This window comes from Crocodylus porosus, unplaced genomic scaffold (assembly GCF_001723895.1).
Source record: "Crocodylus porosus isolate Cpor-Errol unplaced genomic scaffold, CroPor_comp1, whole genome shotgun sequence".
Lineage (NCBI taxonomy): Eukaryota > Metazoa > Chordata > Crocodylia > Crocodylidae > Crocodylus > Crocodylus porosus.
The window spans coordinates 13085686-13102166 of record NW_017728948.1 but is presented as its reverse complement, the minus strand read 5'-3'; the positions used below and the strand labels follow the sequence as shown (position 1 = coordinate 13102166).

The 16481-nt window shown below is 46.0% G+C and overlaps 1 protein-coding gene across 1 annotated transcript; it reads left to right on the top strand.

Annotated features, from left to right (window-relative positions):
- The first annotated feature begins 3117 nt into the window (after positions 1-3117).
- TMEM129 (transmembrane protein 129) lies at positions 3118-15775 on the top strand. The gene is made up of 4 exons (XM_019553388.1): positions 3118-3372; positions 4678-5152; positions 12973-13132; positions 14759-15775. The coding sequence occupies exons 1-4, from the start codon at positions 3168-3170 to the stop codon at positions 15005-15007; spliced, it is 1089 nt and encodes a 362-aa protein (XP_019408933.1). The 5' UTR covers positions 3118-3167; the 3' UTR covers positions 15008-15775.
- The last annotated feature ends 706 nt before the right edge of the window (positions 15776-16481 follow it).

The following is a 16481-nucleotide window of genomic DNA, read 5'->3' as shown; positions in this document are numbered from 1 at the left end:
CCTCCGGATTTCAAATTTCAACGGCGCTACTTTCGCCAATGAAAGGGCAGGAGCTGCGAAAGGTCACGGTGATGGCTGTCTGAACGGACCAATCAGAAAAAAGTAGAAGGGCGGGGCATCCGGGCACCCAGCCAATAAAGATGTTCTGGGTGCTGGAAGCAACCCTGGGAAATGTAGTTCGCGGGGCCAGGGCCAGTGCCCTGCACTTCCTGGAGTGAGAGTTAACCGTGGGGGGCGCAGAACCAGGCCGTGAACCGTGTGATTTCAGGAAAAGCAATGAGAGGCTAACGTTACTAGAGTATTAAACACGACTAAAACCTGCTTGATTTAATATAAATAATTTTTTGTGTTTTCTTCCAAAGACAAATGCTGCAATGTTTCCTATAGGGTCCTGGACGGACCCCATGGCTTTCTGTCTCATGCAATACAAAAGATTGTTTAAGGTCATTTTCCAAGTCATGATCTTGCCTCTTATAAGTATTATTTTATAGACTCATCACTCCAATGCTATCGCTGCACTGTCATTATTCTTCCCTAATAACCTCCGCAAGCAAATCACAAGTTAAAAACCTGCTGCTCTTAAACTGTTTTTAATTACAGATTTACTGTGAAACCTGCTGTGCTCCAACTCTTGAGTCAGGAAGGCGGCTGCATTAGCCAGAGACAGTGCTACAACTATAGAAACAATTAAATCTCTTATGCTGAAGTGCCCTACAATGAAATGCTGCAACCTCATTTGCAAGAACCATGCTATTTTAGTTTAAATATGATTTTACTGGCAAAAACAGGCACATGATGTGTTGGTAAAGTGTACAAAGAAATCTGTCCTCCATTTGCAGTGTTTCAGCCATCTGCCAAGATGCAGATCCCTAGAGTGCTGGTAGTTTTACTCTGTCCATTTGTCGTTAATTTTTAATTCATGACCAGTTAGGGCCTCTTGTGATGCTCTGTTCTCTAGAGTGATGCAGTTTTCCTCTTTAATAGAAAGTATTAGAGGTTATGGCTGTTTATCCTGAAGTGCGGGCTGTGTGCCCAGTGTTGTAGAAAACAAAAAACCCCTAATTTCTGCTGTTATTTTTATGACCAGTAGCCCCACTCAAGGAACAAGGGCTGGAAGAGATGTCCAGAGGTCATCTAGTGCAACCCCCTTCCTGAGACAGGATCAGCTCTATCCAAACATCCCATGCAATCCATAATCTAAACCAGGGGTCGGCACCGTTTTTTGGCAGAGTGCTAAAAACACCCACAACCTCAACTTGTAAGATGTTGGTGAAACAGGAGCAGACAGTTCGTCTTACCTCGATCCTGGGCGAGCTTTTGGAGAAAATTATTCTGGCGCATATCCACGAGGGGCCAGCAGGGGAGGTCATGCTTAGGGGCAACCAACATGGGTTCATCAGCGGCAGGTCCTGTCAGACCAACCTGGTGGCCTTCTACGACCAGATCACCAAATCATTAGATGCAGCGGTAGCAGTGGACATAGTCTTTCTGTACTTTCGGAAGGCCTTAGACACTGTCTCTCACCCTGATCTCATTAGGAAACTGGGGGCCTGTGGTGTCGACACCCACACAGTCAATTGGGTCACCAACTGGCTGGAGGGCTGCACCCAGAGAGTGGTGGTGGATGGGTCCTTCTCAACCTGGAAGGACGTGGGCAGTGGGGTCCCCCAGGGCTCAGTCCTCGGGCCCGCGCTGTTCAATGTCTTCATCAGCATCTTGGACGAGGGGGTAAAAAGCACCCTGTTCAAATTTGCTGATGACACTAAGATGTGGGGGGACTTGGGCACATTGAAAGGATGCAACAGGCTACAATCAGACCTAGACAGGTTACAAGGGTGGGTGGTCGAGAATAGGATGGGTTTCAACACAGACAAGTGCAAGGTGCTGCACCTGGGAAGGAACAACCGGCACCATACCTACAGGCTGGGGAACTCCCAGCACAGAGGCAGAAAAGGATCTTGAAGTCATCATTGACTACAAGATGAACATGGGCCGGCAGTGTGGGGATGCGGTCAGGAAAGCCAACCGCACCTTGACGTGCATCCACAGATGCATCTCAAGCAGGTCCAGGGAGGTGATCCTCTGCCTCTATGCAGCACTGGTCAGGCTGCAGCTGGAGTACTGCGTCCAGTTCTGGGCGCCGCACTTCAAGAGGGGGGTAGAGGGCCCCCCTTCCCACCCCCCCAGTTGGTCCCCACCTGACCAGGGGTTAAATTCTTTCCTGACTCCAAATGGTCCTGGCACATTTCCCTTTTCTTCTCCTATCCTGCCTTTTCCTTCCCCTCTTTTTTTTCTATCCTTTCCCCCCTTCATTTTTGTGACAAATATGTGCATGGTTCATACACAGTTGATACATACGTGTGTATATGAATGTATGTGTTTGTGCATGCATCTGTGCAAGTCTGTGTGCATGTTTGTGTGTACGTGCATTTATGTGTGCATGTATGTGCATGCTTGTGTGTGTGTGTGCTATGCATGTGCATGTCCATGCTTATGTGTGTTGGTATGTTGTGTGTGCATGTGCATACTTTTGTGTGCCTGCATATGTGTGCATATGCTGGCTTGTATGTCTGCATGTATGTTGTGTGCATGTACATGTGTGTGTGTCTGCATGTGTGCTGTGTGTGCATGCTAATATGTCTGTGTCCTATGTGTGTGCATGTGCCTGCTTGTGTGTGTGCATGTGTGCTGTGTGCATGTGCATGCTAATGTGCCTGTGTATGCTGTGTGTATGTGTGCTGTGTGTGCACGTGTATGTCTGCATGTGCATGCTAATGTCTGCATGTGTGTGTGCATGCTAATATGTCTGTGTATGCTGTGTGCATGTGGATGCTAGTGTCTGCATGTGTGTGGTTATGTGTGCTGTATGTGCGCACGTGCGTGCTTACGTGTGTCTGCATGTGCGCGCGTGCATGCTAATGCGTGCTATGTGCGTGCGCATGTGCATGCTAACGTGGGGCTGCATGTGGCTATGTGTGTGCACATCCACGCACGCGTGCACCGCTGCAAACCCCGCCCGCCCCGGCCCCCGGGGCCTTGGTGCAGGCAGGAGCAGGAGCAGGAGCAGGAGCAGAGGCCCGCGGCGGGCGGGGCTGCTCGGGGCGGTGCCGGACTACGGCTCCCATGCAGCCGCGCGGCGGGCGGCGCTGGGCTCGGGGCTCGGCGCCATGGAGAGCCCGGCGGTGACCTTCACGTTGGCCTACGTGGTGCTGTCCGTGTGCTTCGTGTTCCCGCCGCACGAGTTCCGCGCGGCCGGGCTGACGGTGCAGGGGCTGCTGGGCGCCTGGCTGGGCAGCGAGGACGCGGCCTTCGTGCAGCACCACCTGCGCCGCAGCACCGGCACCCTGCTCGCCCACGCCCTGCTGCCGCTCGGTGCGCCTCGCCCGCCGGGACGGGGGGAGGGGCGGGGGGGGCAGCCTTTGGGAGCTGGTTCCCCCGTGCTGCGACCTAACGTCGTGGCAATAAATCTCCCCGCGCCTCAGCTGTGTGGGGCTGGGTCAGTAACACGCTGCGACTGCGGTAGCGCCTTGGGGTAGCGCTCCCGCGACGAGACGCGCGCGCTGCGCCGGGACGCGACTGTACGGCGGGCGGCGTTGTGCGGAGCCGAGGGGAGAAAGGAAGGGCAGCTTGGGGAGGGAGGGAGAGGCAGACCACCCTTAAGAGCCCCGTGTTTTAATAAAAGGCAATCGGGTCTCTTAGTAGAGATGATCTCTTATTAGATCCACAAGTTTTTTGCAAAAAAAAAAAAATGAATTGCAAGCTTTTGGGCATACACACCCTTCATCAGGCATCAGAGAAAAGATTGTAGAAGTTCTGGGTAAATTCATATTTCATAGGATTTCACAGAGGAGTCAAACTCCTCTGGGCAGGCAGTTCATAGCTGGTGTGGAGCCGCTCACCTCCTGCAAGGGCCTGTGGTGGTGCAGATTGCCTTGAAACAAAAGGCAGGAGCAGGATCTCAGATGGTCGCAGCTGCTTCCTGCTTGGGAAAACATGAAGATTTCGTTAAAAAAACCGGCTAAAATTCAGTACCTTCCATGTGTCAGGTATCCAGGTTGTAGCCATATTGTTCTACAGGAAAAGGCAATCAGGACTGGTAGCAGAGATGATATCTTTTATTAGGCCAACAGGATGTTTGCAAAACAGATCTTTAATTGCAAGCTTTCGGGCACAAACCCCCTTCATCAGGCATCGGAGAAAAGATTGTAAAAGTTCTCCTGGGTAGAAATGAAAGTCCATATTTCATAGGATATCAGAGGAGTGGATAGATGGAAAATTCGTATTTCTACAAGGAGTAAGCTATCAAACTGAAAGGTGGGGCTGATTCTGTCTCTGGGGCTTGCTGATCCCGTGCTTCTCCCTCTGAACTTTAATCCCTGTAAACCCCGTTGCCTGTGTTTTACTGTACATAACCATATGAAAGTTTATTTACTCAGCAAACTAGAATGATTGCACTTTCACCATTTAATTTTGGTAAAAAATAAATACTGCTAGAGGTGAAGTCTTACTTTAAAAAAAAAAAACCCACTGGGGTCCAGAGGCTTGGAGTTAGAGTCCCTGCTTGTAAGTAAAACAAGTTACCCAGCACAGACCTTGCCTGTCAAATGAACTGTAAGTTTAGGGAATATGTGAGCGTGCATTTTATTGCCTTCTGAAAGCAAATGTTTTTCCTTGCAGGTTATTACATTGGCATGTGTTTTGCAGCACCTGAGAAACAGCTTTGCTATTTTTACCTGGCTCCAGAAGGCTGGAAAATATTCTTTTTTCTGGCTGTTATTTTTCCAACGATCACCAGCATCCTGGCGTATTACTGGTCACGGAACGGCTGGGATAATCATCCTTTAGCTCGGACGCTCGCGGTTCACGCGCTCCCGCAGTCCAGTTGGAGGGCAGTGGCTTCTTCCATCAATACAGAATTCAGGAGGATTGACAAGTTTGCTACTGGCGCCCCTGGAGCAAGGGTGATTGTCACAGATACCTGGGTGATTAAAGTGACCACATACTGTTTACATGTCGCCCAACAGCAAGACATTCATCTAACAGTGACAGATTCGAGACAGCATGAACTCTCGCCAGATTCAAACGTGCCCGTACAGTTCCTCACCATCAATGTTGCCAGCATTAACCCATACGTGAAGGCTTTTGATATCCGGTAAGATAAATGACCCTTGTCCTATTATGTCACGTATCTTATGCAGTGATGATCCTGCCTTGTATAGCTTGTCTGTGCTTCCTTGACAAATCCCAAGACTGCTAGCATTTTTCCAGCTCCATTTTGCTAACTTTCCAGTCTACAGAAGACGTTGTCTTCTGGTTCCTACCACCGAAGTGCAGCGAAGAAGAGATGGTTTAGAGGGATCCTACACTAGAAAAGCAAGCTGGGCAGAGGGACCAAATTTTCTATTCGCAGAATGAAGTAGAGAGACCCTGGGTGAGGGGAAAGAAGCAACTGGAGGAGCTTTGGGTGAGGAATGGGAGAGAAAAGGAGTCAAAGGAAAATCTCCTTCCCGTCACACACAGTGATAAAATGAATGATTTTAACAATATAGGCTCTGAGTTACTGATGATTTCCCTTTCCATCCTGCCCAAAACCCGACCGTATAATAGCTGCTCTGAAGGTGTCACACCGACATTTTGCTAACAAAACTCATTTAAAGAGAACTGTTGAAAATGGCGTAGGCCTCAAAACTGACCTGACTTCAAATTACAGGTACTCCTCACTTGACGTCATTCCGGTTAATGTTGTTTCGCTATTACGTTGCTGATCTATTAGAGAACATACTCCTTTAAAGTCGCGCACTGTTCAGTTATAACATTCTTTGGCCGCCGCCTGCTAGTAGGTAACTAGTAGAGGTGCGCTGATACATCGGTCTAATATCGGATCAACACTGATATAAAGAAAATTTTCTGTATCGGCTATCGGCCCAATGCAGCCAATTAATTTGTCCGATAACTGCCCGTGCGTGTGCGCGGCCGCGGCGCAGCACTTGGGCTGTGAGAAGCAGAGCCAGCAGTGTGGAGAGCTGCATGCAGCTCTTAGGTTTGGTGTGGTAGAAGGGGAAGGAGGGAGGGAGGGGTGTGGGGGTGCAGATAATCAGGTGTGGGACAGAAGCACAGCTTATCCGTGGGGCTGCCCCCCTTCCCTACCCACCCCCGAGGAACTGTGCCTCTGTCCGCCCGCAGCTGCAGCCCGCCCCGCGCTTCGCAGATCCAGGGGACACATGTCTCCCCCTGCCCCCCTTTCCCCCCCAACTCCCTGATTGAGTCGCTTGCAACTCTGTCCTGTGCCCATCCCCGCCCCGGCTGGTCAACCCTAGCCCCATTCCCTCCCTCACTGTAGGGGCTTTGATCTGCCTCCCCAGCGCCCCTTCCCTCCCCTTCCATCACATCAGACTTACCAGCTGGACATAGCACTTCAAGCTGAAGAGCTGTGTATTGGAAATTGGATTGGTATCAGCCAATATGCCATTTTAACAATTGGCTATCAGCATCAGCCCCCAAAATGTCTATCAGTGCACCCCTAGCAACAACTGTGACGTAATTGGATCTGCTTAACATCGTTTTGCTTCAAGTGGCATTTTTCAAGAGCATAACTAGGTTGTTAAGCGAGGAGTATCTGTATCTTTATGCTAGTTCGTGTCCTCTGGATTGTAAAAACCCATTTTAGTTTTTGTAACACTGGGCTCTGTTGCTGGTTTTATTTTCCAAGTCACTGGTTATGGAAGAGCTGGATGGAACTACATATTCTGGCCAACATGTAATTAATAAATACTGGTGCTGACATTCCCATGAATGCTGTCTTCTGAAGGAGCTAACAAACAGTAGTCTCTTAGTTTTTTTATTATTACATGTTCCTGTAAGGGCATTTTAAAATATGCACATTTGGACATGTCTGTTTGCCTCTCTAAATCTGTAAACTTTTCATCCAGAGGAATAGCAGTGTATGTAAATCTTACACTGTCAGAGAAATTAAAGTTTGCAAATGAATAGCAAATATGTTCAGACCTCCTTTAAGCTATTGGTCCATCAGTTTCAATATTTACAGTAGTGCTCACTAAGAGTTCCCAAATAGTGAAAAAGGATGCCTTCCGCAGGAAGGAGCCTACAGTCTTAGGATAGACAAGTAGACAGGAGTTAGGAGAACATCAGTAGACAACTTATATACAAATTAACTTGTAGGCAGCATAACAAAGCTTAAAAGTGAACCAGTTGGGGGCCTTGCAGCAGAGTTTAAAGAGGCCATAGGAAGCACGGAAAGTGGTCTGGAGATGATTTGTGTGAGAAGGTGATGGGGTGGATGGAGCCTAGAAGCTTTGGCAAGAAGCAGAAGGAGATGGTGGGTGAGACAAAGCTTGACAAAGGAGTATGAGTATTGAAGCAGAAATATGTAGGGATTTGGAAATGATGACAGGCTAATTCTATGTAATTATTTCAGTGGTGTTTTGTTGAGGTGGCAATAAGATTATGACCATGGTGAGACATGATGATAACTTTTTTTCTCCTAAGATGTGGCTTTTTTTTGGTAACTGATTAATAACATCCATACAGCAGTGCTCGCTACTAGATACTTGTCAAGGTGACTTGGCATCTTTTGGCATCTCTGTGGATGATTGGGAAAGGAGTGCAGAACGCCTCCTGTGTTGGCAGAGTCAGCTTGCAGATGGAGTGAGGTGCTGCGAGGCAAACTAGATCAAGCTGTGTGATAACCGGCGTCAGAGGAGGAAAGATCTGCTGCTCAGATTCAAAGCATTGCTAGTGCATGGGTGTGCCCTACCTGTGAGCAGGACTGTCACTCACACATTGGACTCAGCAGCCATCAGAGAACTCATTGATGCACACACCATGCTCTGTAAAGAGCGACAGTGTCAATTGAATAGCACCAGCAAGAGTTTTCCAGAGTCTTTGTAGTCAGAATATGGAGACTTTGTAGTAAGAATTTGGAGAAATATAACATCTCTTTATATAGAATTACATCTCTGCAGGTTGCAATGGGATGAAAATTCACTCTCCCTCTGTGTACAGTATGGGTGCATGTATCTAGGTTGAACTGCACTGGAATTAGCAACAGTGAAAAGTTTTTCTTATAAAAATTCCCACGTGTAGACAAGGCCACAGACTTCACCTGTGTTCAGTGTGAGGTTTTAGATCCTATGCCTTCTGTTTTAAACGTGCAGTCTTCTACCATTTATGCTGAAGAGAGTTCCTTCCTCTCTTGGCATGTAGCAACAGGACCCTTTAACACCTGTAATGTACACCTGTAATGTGCAACCTATTCTCCAAACCAAGGGGTTGCAACATGCCTATCTCATGCAGCTGACTGGTTTTCTAAAATGTGCTCTTTAGACTCACACTCCTAAAGACAACTTCAGCTCCTGCTGTCTCACAACTGACCAGTAGCTCTAGTCCAGTGGTTTTCAAACCATTTCACAGAACCCAGGGTTTCCACGACAGATCATTAGGCGTTCTGCAAAGAGATTGGGGCTAGTACAGAAATTACACACAGACCAGTATACGTGATTGGAAACAGGTCTACACTTGTAACAGAGCTAAAGTTCAGTGCACATAGACCTGTTTAAAAATGGCAGAACTTGGCTTAAGGTTGACCTGGATAAATGTAGTTTCAGATTTAATCAGTTTAGGTTAGACTGGTCTATCAAACTTCCCTTCCAGATTCCCTTTTGACTTAAGTTAGGTTGCAGTCCCCTGGTATCCCAGAATGTTTTGCATGTCCTCACTCTGCTAACTCCCCCCTCGCAGGGCAGGTGGGCTAGCCTTCTCCAGTGCTCCTCTTCTCTGACCACCCTACCAGGCTGTCACAGAGCTGAGGCAGCAAAACCTGCCTGCATTTGAGTGGGGCAGCAGGGGGGAGGCAGGAGAACAGAGCCATCTCCCATCAAGCTGGGGTCTGCCCAGCTGGAGAGAGCTCCATATGACAGGGGTTTGCCCTTTGAGCTGCACAGTCCCACTCCCAGCAAATTGCTGTATCTGACCCCTGCCCTAGTCTCGATCTTCGCCTCCCAGCTGGGGTCTGCCCCCAGCTGAGGGGGCCATGCTGCAGGGGCTTTCCCCCACCTGGCCCTGATCCTCCCTGAGCTAGGGTCTGCCCAGCTGAGGAGAGCCACATGCCACAGGGGCTTTCCGTCCGCCCCATCCCCCTAGGCTCCTCTGATAGGGGTGGGGGCTCCATTTCCCCCCACTCCCCATGCTGCCATGGAGCAGGGGAGAAATTCTGTGCCGGTTCCCCCCGTCCCTGCAGCTGGCAGCAGGGGGTTGGGGTCATGTTCTTGGCAGCTGTCAGGGATGGTAGAAGCTGTGCAAGCTGGGCTCGGCTGCCCTGGACAGTGGCCAGTAGGTTGGGAGGTGTATGGCAGTGCCCCGCGCCTTCTGAACTTGCCAGTGCAGGCATCTGCCTGCTTTCCTCAACCAAAGAGCGAACATGAGTTCTGTTCATTAATGGTCCAATCTACACCGCTTAGAGAAACCCGCATAGATTGGATTGATTCCACCTCTGGCTTTTTGGACGTCTGTACTTAGATCCCGGTAACGGTGGAGTGGCTGGGAAGCACTTTGCTGCTACTGCCGGATTGGGTTATCTGGCTGTGCATCAGCTCACGTGGAGCTAGGGTAGCGGTTCCTCAGCAGAAGTGATATGAAAGGGTTCTGGAGTTTAGGAAGTTTGAAAGCTGCTGCTCTAGCCACAGCTTTGCCTTCCCCTGCTCCTCCTGTTATGTTGCTTCTCCAGCCGCTGTGATGCTCCAAGCTGCTGCTCTGCCCACCACTTGTTTCCTGTCCTTATCCTACCCTTAACAGCCATGTCTTCCCTCCCAGACGTCCTCAGCCTTCTCCCAGCTGCTGTTGATTCTCCCCCTGAACACTTAGAGAATGCTGCACAGTGTTTTCACACAAGCTGGAGCAAATCTGCCACAATAGCCTTAACTCAGCACAGTACTAGCAGGCAGTGAATAGGCTATGGGAGGGCCTAGATTCTGTTCCTAGCTCTGCCTGTTGTGCAGTGTTGGACCAGGTATTTCCCTCCCCCTGTGCCTCTGTTTCCTGCTCACCCCTTGTCAATCTTGTCTATTCAGAGTGAGTACAGAGACTGTCTTACTGTGCGAGTGTCCAGACTTAGCACAGTGGGGCCCAGTCTGGCTGGTGCCTGTTGGAGCTATTGTAATGCAAATTATTAATGAAGAAAAAATTCAAAACCTCCTTGAGATTCATTGGCTCTGAGGAGCACAGCTTACATTTGAAATGTAGTAGCCCTTTCTCCACAAGACGTGCAGGATCCACTAATTTCTTTAATTCCTGTTGCTCCTAGTTACTCTTTCCTGCACTGTTATCTGCAGCTTCTTTCCTTTCCATCCACAGCCTGTGAGGCTACAGCTGAAAAATCTTTAACTCGGTAATGTTCACTTTGCTCATATAGGATAGTTTTACTCAAGTCCAGTAATTTTTCTTATTAGCATGATTCTCAGGCTACAGAAACTGTAGTTAAAGATGATGGGAGTGTTTCCAGATTCATATAATCAGTATTTAAGTTATCTCAAGAAGGCTGACCAGCAGGTGATTAACTACTCCAGACGAGCATTTTTCACCTTACTCTTTAAAATCAGGTTAGCCTTTCCATTGGAAGATTTCTTTCAAGTAATTCCTGAAAGACTGTTTTGTAGCCATTCTGGTTGTGGCTGGACCAACCAGTTAATTGTGCCTCAGCTGGCTGCAGTGACAAAACCACAATTTTAACAGGTTTCTGATGCAACTTTCCCACTTTTGTGGCCTTTTGTGTTAGACACTGCAATTTCCTAGAAAAAGACACCATAATTACCTCGCATGTCCTGGTTTTTCTTGTGTGCTGTCGATAGCTAAAGAAAACGTTGCACCCGAGTGTGTTGATTGCTGTGACTTATTCTGAATACAACTGGTGCGGTAGGACTATGGTGGCTCAAAATAGGGGACGAGAAAGTTTAAAACCGAAAATCATGGCTAGAATGTAATAGCAGGGACTTAGCAGCAGCACATAGACTTTTCCCTCTGCTTGTGTCTGCACTAGGGCATTTAAGCCAAACCTTTTTACAGTTTCACCAGTGGTAGAAGCTGTGCAAGTAATTGGTAGGAAAGACACCAGTGGCCCTAAGTTTACCCAGTGTTACGTTGTCCTTCTCTGAGCAGAGCTAAATGAAGCAGCGGTTAAAAGCAGAGGCCATAGCTAAACTAGTATTTCATGACTGAGTATCCCACCTGGACCTGACCTGGGCCACACCTCTGACAGTTTAGTGAAAAAATGGAGGTTAAATTTAATCTGAGCCTGATTGTTTTGAACAAGTCAAAGCTTGGGATAATTTCAGAGCAGTTCTGTACGTACAGCTCAGATGATTAGCTGATGTTGTCCCAGAGTAAGGTGTTAATTTGGATACTTCACAGATACTTAATGTGAGGACAGTGGGCTTATACCCCATAGGATCCCAGGGTAAAAGAATGTGTTTTGGGAGAAATCCAGCATCTGTTTTTAGCCCTACACACAAATGTACCATGCCCAAAGCAGTGCATTCAGAGGTACCTTGTTGGTTTGTGTAGGCTGCCTCTGAACTGGGAGCAATGTACCTGCGTTTGCTTTGCCCCAGAATGACATTGCCAGTTAGCCCATGCGTAGCCCCAGATAGCTTGTGGCTACACTGCTTGCAGTTTTGGAGGCAGACTGCATGGAGTCTGCCTCTACCATGGCCATGACAGGCAGGTAAACCCTGGCCACATGCTGTCATGGTGCCACTGCTCCTGGGGTCTACATGGAAACCAGCCACAATGACACAGGCAGGGGCTACTAAGAAATGGAGTTTGCGACAGGCCCGATGCAGCCCGTGAGCCAGACTTTGCCTGCCTCTGCTCTATTCATCACCCTCCCTGCTAACAGTAAGTGTTGCTGGCTTCAGTCCTGTACTATATGGAATGGTACCATCTAATGGCTGCTCATTGTAGCCTATTTAAAACCTCGGTCATTACCTATCATTTTACTTTGTAAGAGCACAACAGTTTGCAGTTATATTTGTTTGTGCTACCGCTAGAGACGTTGTTTGTGTTTGATATGACAAATATAGGTAAACCAGTCTGTCCTGTGGTGCACATAGACTAGAATTTAGGTACAATATAAAAGAATGAGAACTAACAAGGGGAGGGCTGAGCAATATTATAGACATATATGAAATAAGGCAGAAATTGGATAAGTTTGGTATACTTATTAATAACAAGGTTTAAAATGTTTTTAGGTAATATTTTAATTACTTTCTTGCACGCCCTTTATTGGCAGCTCAACAGAGATGCCAGGGACTAAATAGGCAGGAAGCTTGAACTACACTTTGATCCGTGTTACAAGGGGTGCTTTGAAGCCTGGATGGAAACATTGATGGCCAGTGGTGAGAAGCGTGCACTGTCCAATAGCTACTGTAAATATCCCGTGGCTAAATAAAGAAATGACTTGACTCTAACAGGACTGTTAGGCTCTGCTTTTCAAATTGTTTAGACCAACATTCTCAAAAGTGGCTTTTGTTACCCAACTTTTAAAAGCTCATCTTGAGACCATTTGATTCTGGTTCTTAGAGGTGTTCTCCTGCATCTTCATATGGAATCAGTGATGGTGCTCAGCACTTGTGACAAAAACAACTCAAAGTCATCTCAGGTTGGGCACTTAAAATCACAAGCCCCATATTTGCCCATCACAGAAATAGAAACATGTAACCTCGGGGTTTCATGACTTTTCTAGATCTTTAGAAAAGTAAAAGTTTCCTTTTACTGTAGTATTTTTTACCTCCCCCTCTTCTGCCCTCAGAAATGACCAAAATGTATACATTCTGACCAAGAACCAGTGTACACCAAGCTACATAACTTTTTTCTGTTCTCTTCTTTTGATAACATTCAAAGTAATAAGCAGAACATGAGTGGATTGATTAGATGACAGTCTGGTCTACTCTTTCTTTTCAGGCTGAATTCCACAGAGTATGGGGAGCTGCGGGAGAAACTCCGTGCTCCGATCCGTAATGCGGCTAATGTTGTGATCCATCAAAGTCTCAGTGACTTGTTTCTGGAAACCTTTACATCGCTGGTGGAAATGAACCAGACGTACCCTGCTCCCAGCAATCAGGTGGGACTTTTTAATAAGCTAAGATTGTAATAATCATAGTTTATGACATGGTCAATATTCCTATGGTCAGACTTGTGATTTAGTGTACTTATTATAATGACAGCCTTACAGTTCAGTAACTAACATATGAAAATCTAGCTGTTTTTTTTCTTTTCTTGCTTTTTCAACCAGAGGCCTTATAAGCATAGAAAAGGCTGGGAGATGTTGTGATAGGGAACATTATTTTAATTGTAATATCCTGATTAGGTGCTACCTGAGGAATTTGAAAATGGTGTTTGCAGGTGGTGTCCAGCAAACTAGAGTCAGAACTCTAATTAATAATTGAAACTGATATGCATGACAATTAGCTTTGGCCAGCCTAGCACCATTACAGCTGAGTTTTCAGGAGAACTAGGTTGCATTTAGACTTTATTCTTTAATATTTGGCATGACTTCTAAATTAGATCTTCCTTTCTTAGGACTCAAAATCACATCAACAATCAAAGCCCAGGTTTCAGTGCGTATGTCTCCCCTTCAGGCACAGGTGCATTGGCAGGGAATGCAGATATACCTAAGCTAGTTGTAATCTAGCTAGCTCTGGTAGCAATGCAGTGATGATGTCATAGCATGAGCTTCAGCTGCCTGAGTAAGTACCAAGGGGCCTGGACAGGCTTGTGCAAGGTGTGCTGTTGCATCTTCCCATCACTGGTATCGAAACCAGCAAGATCATAACAAGCTTAGGTGTGTCTGCACACGTTGCAATTATGCATCTGCAATGCTGACATAACCAACAGAAACAAGTCTGCAGATTCAAGTTGTGCATAAATAACTGTTGCGCTAAGAGAGAGTCACTTTATTGCAGACCTTTTACCTTGTACAAAATTTAATGTAAACTATTTGGACTTGTGGCTTTTGGTTTGATACCTGATGAAGTAAGCAATGATTTATATTACAAAATAGAAACAGTGGTTTTAGAGCAGGGGCGGGCAGTTATTTCGGGAGGAGGGCCGCTCACTGAGTTTTGGCAAGCCATTGAGGGCCACAAGGCAGGCAGCCAGGGGCAGATAAGTATGAATTTTCTAAATTTTTTAGGGGACCCATGGGCCAGATAGAATGGCCTTGCGGGCCACATCTGAGTCAGGCGGCATTTTGCCCACCTCTGTTTTAGAGGTTAAAGCATAGACACAGAAATAGGAAGAATCTAGGGTTTTTCCCCGGCTCAGAAACTTTGAGTGATTTGAAGCAAGTTACCTAACTGTTCAGAGCCCCAGTATTCCCCACTTGTAAAATGAAAATAACTCATTGGCACAGGAAGTGTTAGGATGATTTGAGTATAAATAATATGTGGCCCTTGCACAATACTTCCCACTTATGGATCTTAAATTGCTTTACAGAGTAGAGCAGCTATAATCATGCCCACTTCAGAGATGAGAAGACTGAGGCACAGTGTTAAGTGACTGGCCCAAGGCTGTACGAATCATTGATAGAGCCAAGGGCAGAACCCAGGTGTTCTTTCTCCCAGTCTTGTGTCTTGTCCTATCTGCTGGGCTGTGTGAGGTGATTTGAAAGCAGAAAGCCCAGTTGAAATGCAAAGCATTACTATTTTCCTGTAAAAGTTACATTTTTTGGCCTTTTTTATTTCTGTAGGAGTTGGAGCCATGCATCGGGTGTATGCAGACTAATGCAAACATCAAGCTTATAAAGAGCTGCCAAGAGCCAAATGAAGGAGAATGCCAACAATGCTACTGTCGCCCAATGTGGTGTCTGACCTGCATGGGCAAATGGTTTGCCAGCCGGCAAGATCAGCAGCACCCAGAGACCTGGCTTTCAAGCCAAGTGCCTTGTCCAACCTGCAGAGCCAAATTTTGCATTTTAGATGTTTGCATTATACGATGAATAGTGTCTTGTTATAGTTTACCTTTCAAAATCTGAATGCATTTCACAGCAGGGTTTGATACAAGCCCTATTAGATTTCTTGTTCTGCTGGAAAAGTAGAAACTGTTGTTTCCCCTTCAAAAAGGGCCTGAAAATGTCAGCCTACCATCTTTATTTTCACTGTGCTTCTAAAGTTATCCTCAGTTTTTGTTTCCTAAAACACCAGTTTACATTCTAGATTGTTGAATTTTTTTTTTGGTATTCTTAATTTCTTTTGGACCACACTTTAAAGCAGTGGTGACCCATTTGCTTTTCATTTTGGATGAAATCCTGATAATTCTAACTTTATTTTAAATGCTAGTCTAGTTAAAGGGTTTAAGCACAAGTATTTTTAGCAAAGGGCTTTTTTCTTATCCTAAGCAAATTGCTATTGTTAAGGCTAATAGGCTAAAAATCTTCTACCTTCCTTTATCTTGAATTCATTTCCAAAGCCTATTTGTGAGCTTTCACTAAAAGAGATATCTCAACACTGTATTTCTTTTTCTCCTATTCCCCCATCAGAACAGGGCTTCAGAACTTTGGGGCCTGAGTTTTCTTATCTGTTGTAGTACATGTATCACCTGTGCTTCTTTTTTCTTTTTTCTTCTGTTCTGCTCTGCCCTCGTGTTTACAGACATTTTTAACATGCAAGAAAGGTTTATTAGTATCTTATGTTATATATAGATCATTGACCTGAACTGCTATTGTTTCTGCATAGAGTATCTTGTAATTAAACACTTATGTCCCAGAGCTGTTTTACTTGGTAAATCAACCCTCTTCAGCTGATAGAATTTAAGTATGACTTTTACCTATATTTGGAAGGAAAGCAGCAACATCCTTCATTATTTTAATAATGCAAAGGAGTGTTCAACTACTTCCAAACATGTAGCCTTTGCCTAAGAAACAGGCTTCACCTTGAATAGGATTTTGGGACAAGATAAGGACATATATCCATGCTGGATGTTTCAAGTCTGTCAGCACTGAAATGGCTTTTCAGATTGGCACTTTATTTATTATTTTCAAGCCTAGTTCTAAGCACGTGTCACTGTTTTACAATAATTAAGAGAATTTTGCTCAGTTCTTAGGATGGGTCTCCATCAGAGTAATTTGTAAACAGTTTTTGAACTATCGATAGCAAGAACAGAAATGAGTGTAGACGGGCCTAGATTAGACAACACAGCTATGCTGCCTGTGTCCTGCTTATGCCACTGCTTCTGTCATTACTGCTGCAAATGGAGTGACACCAATGCAGAAAAACATAGAGTGGGTTTTTTTCCTGTTACAGACAAAACCTAAGTATTAGCCTGTCTTTCTGTACTGCCTTGTCCAAACCAGCTTTCTTAATACCTCCAGCTGGTGCCACCCTACAATGGGAAAGGTACTATAATCAATAAAGTGTCATTAATAGGAAGCACTTAAATCACTGTGTCGTATAGGACTGCTTTGGACTGGTATA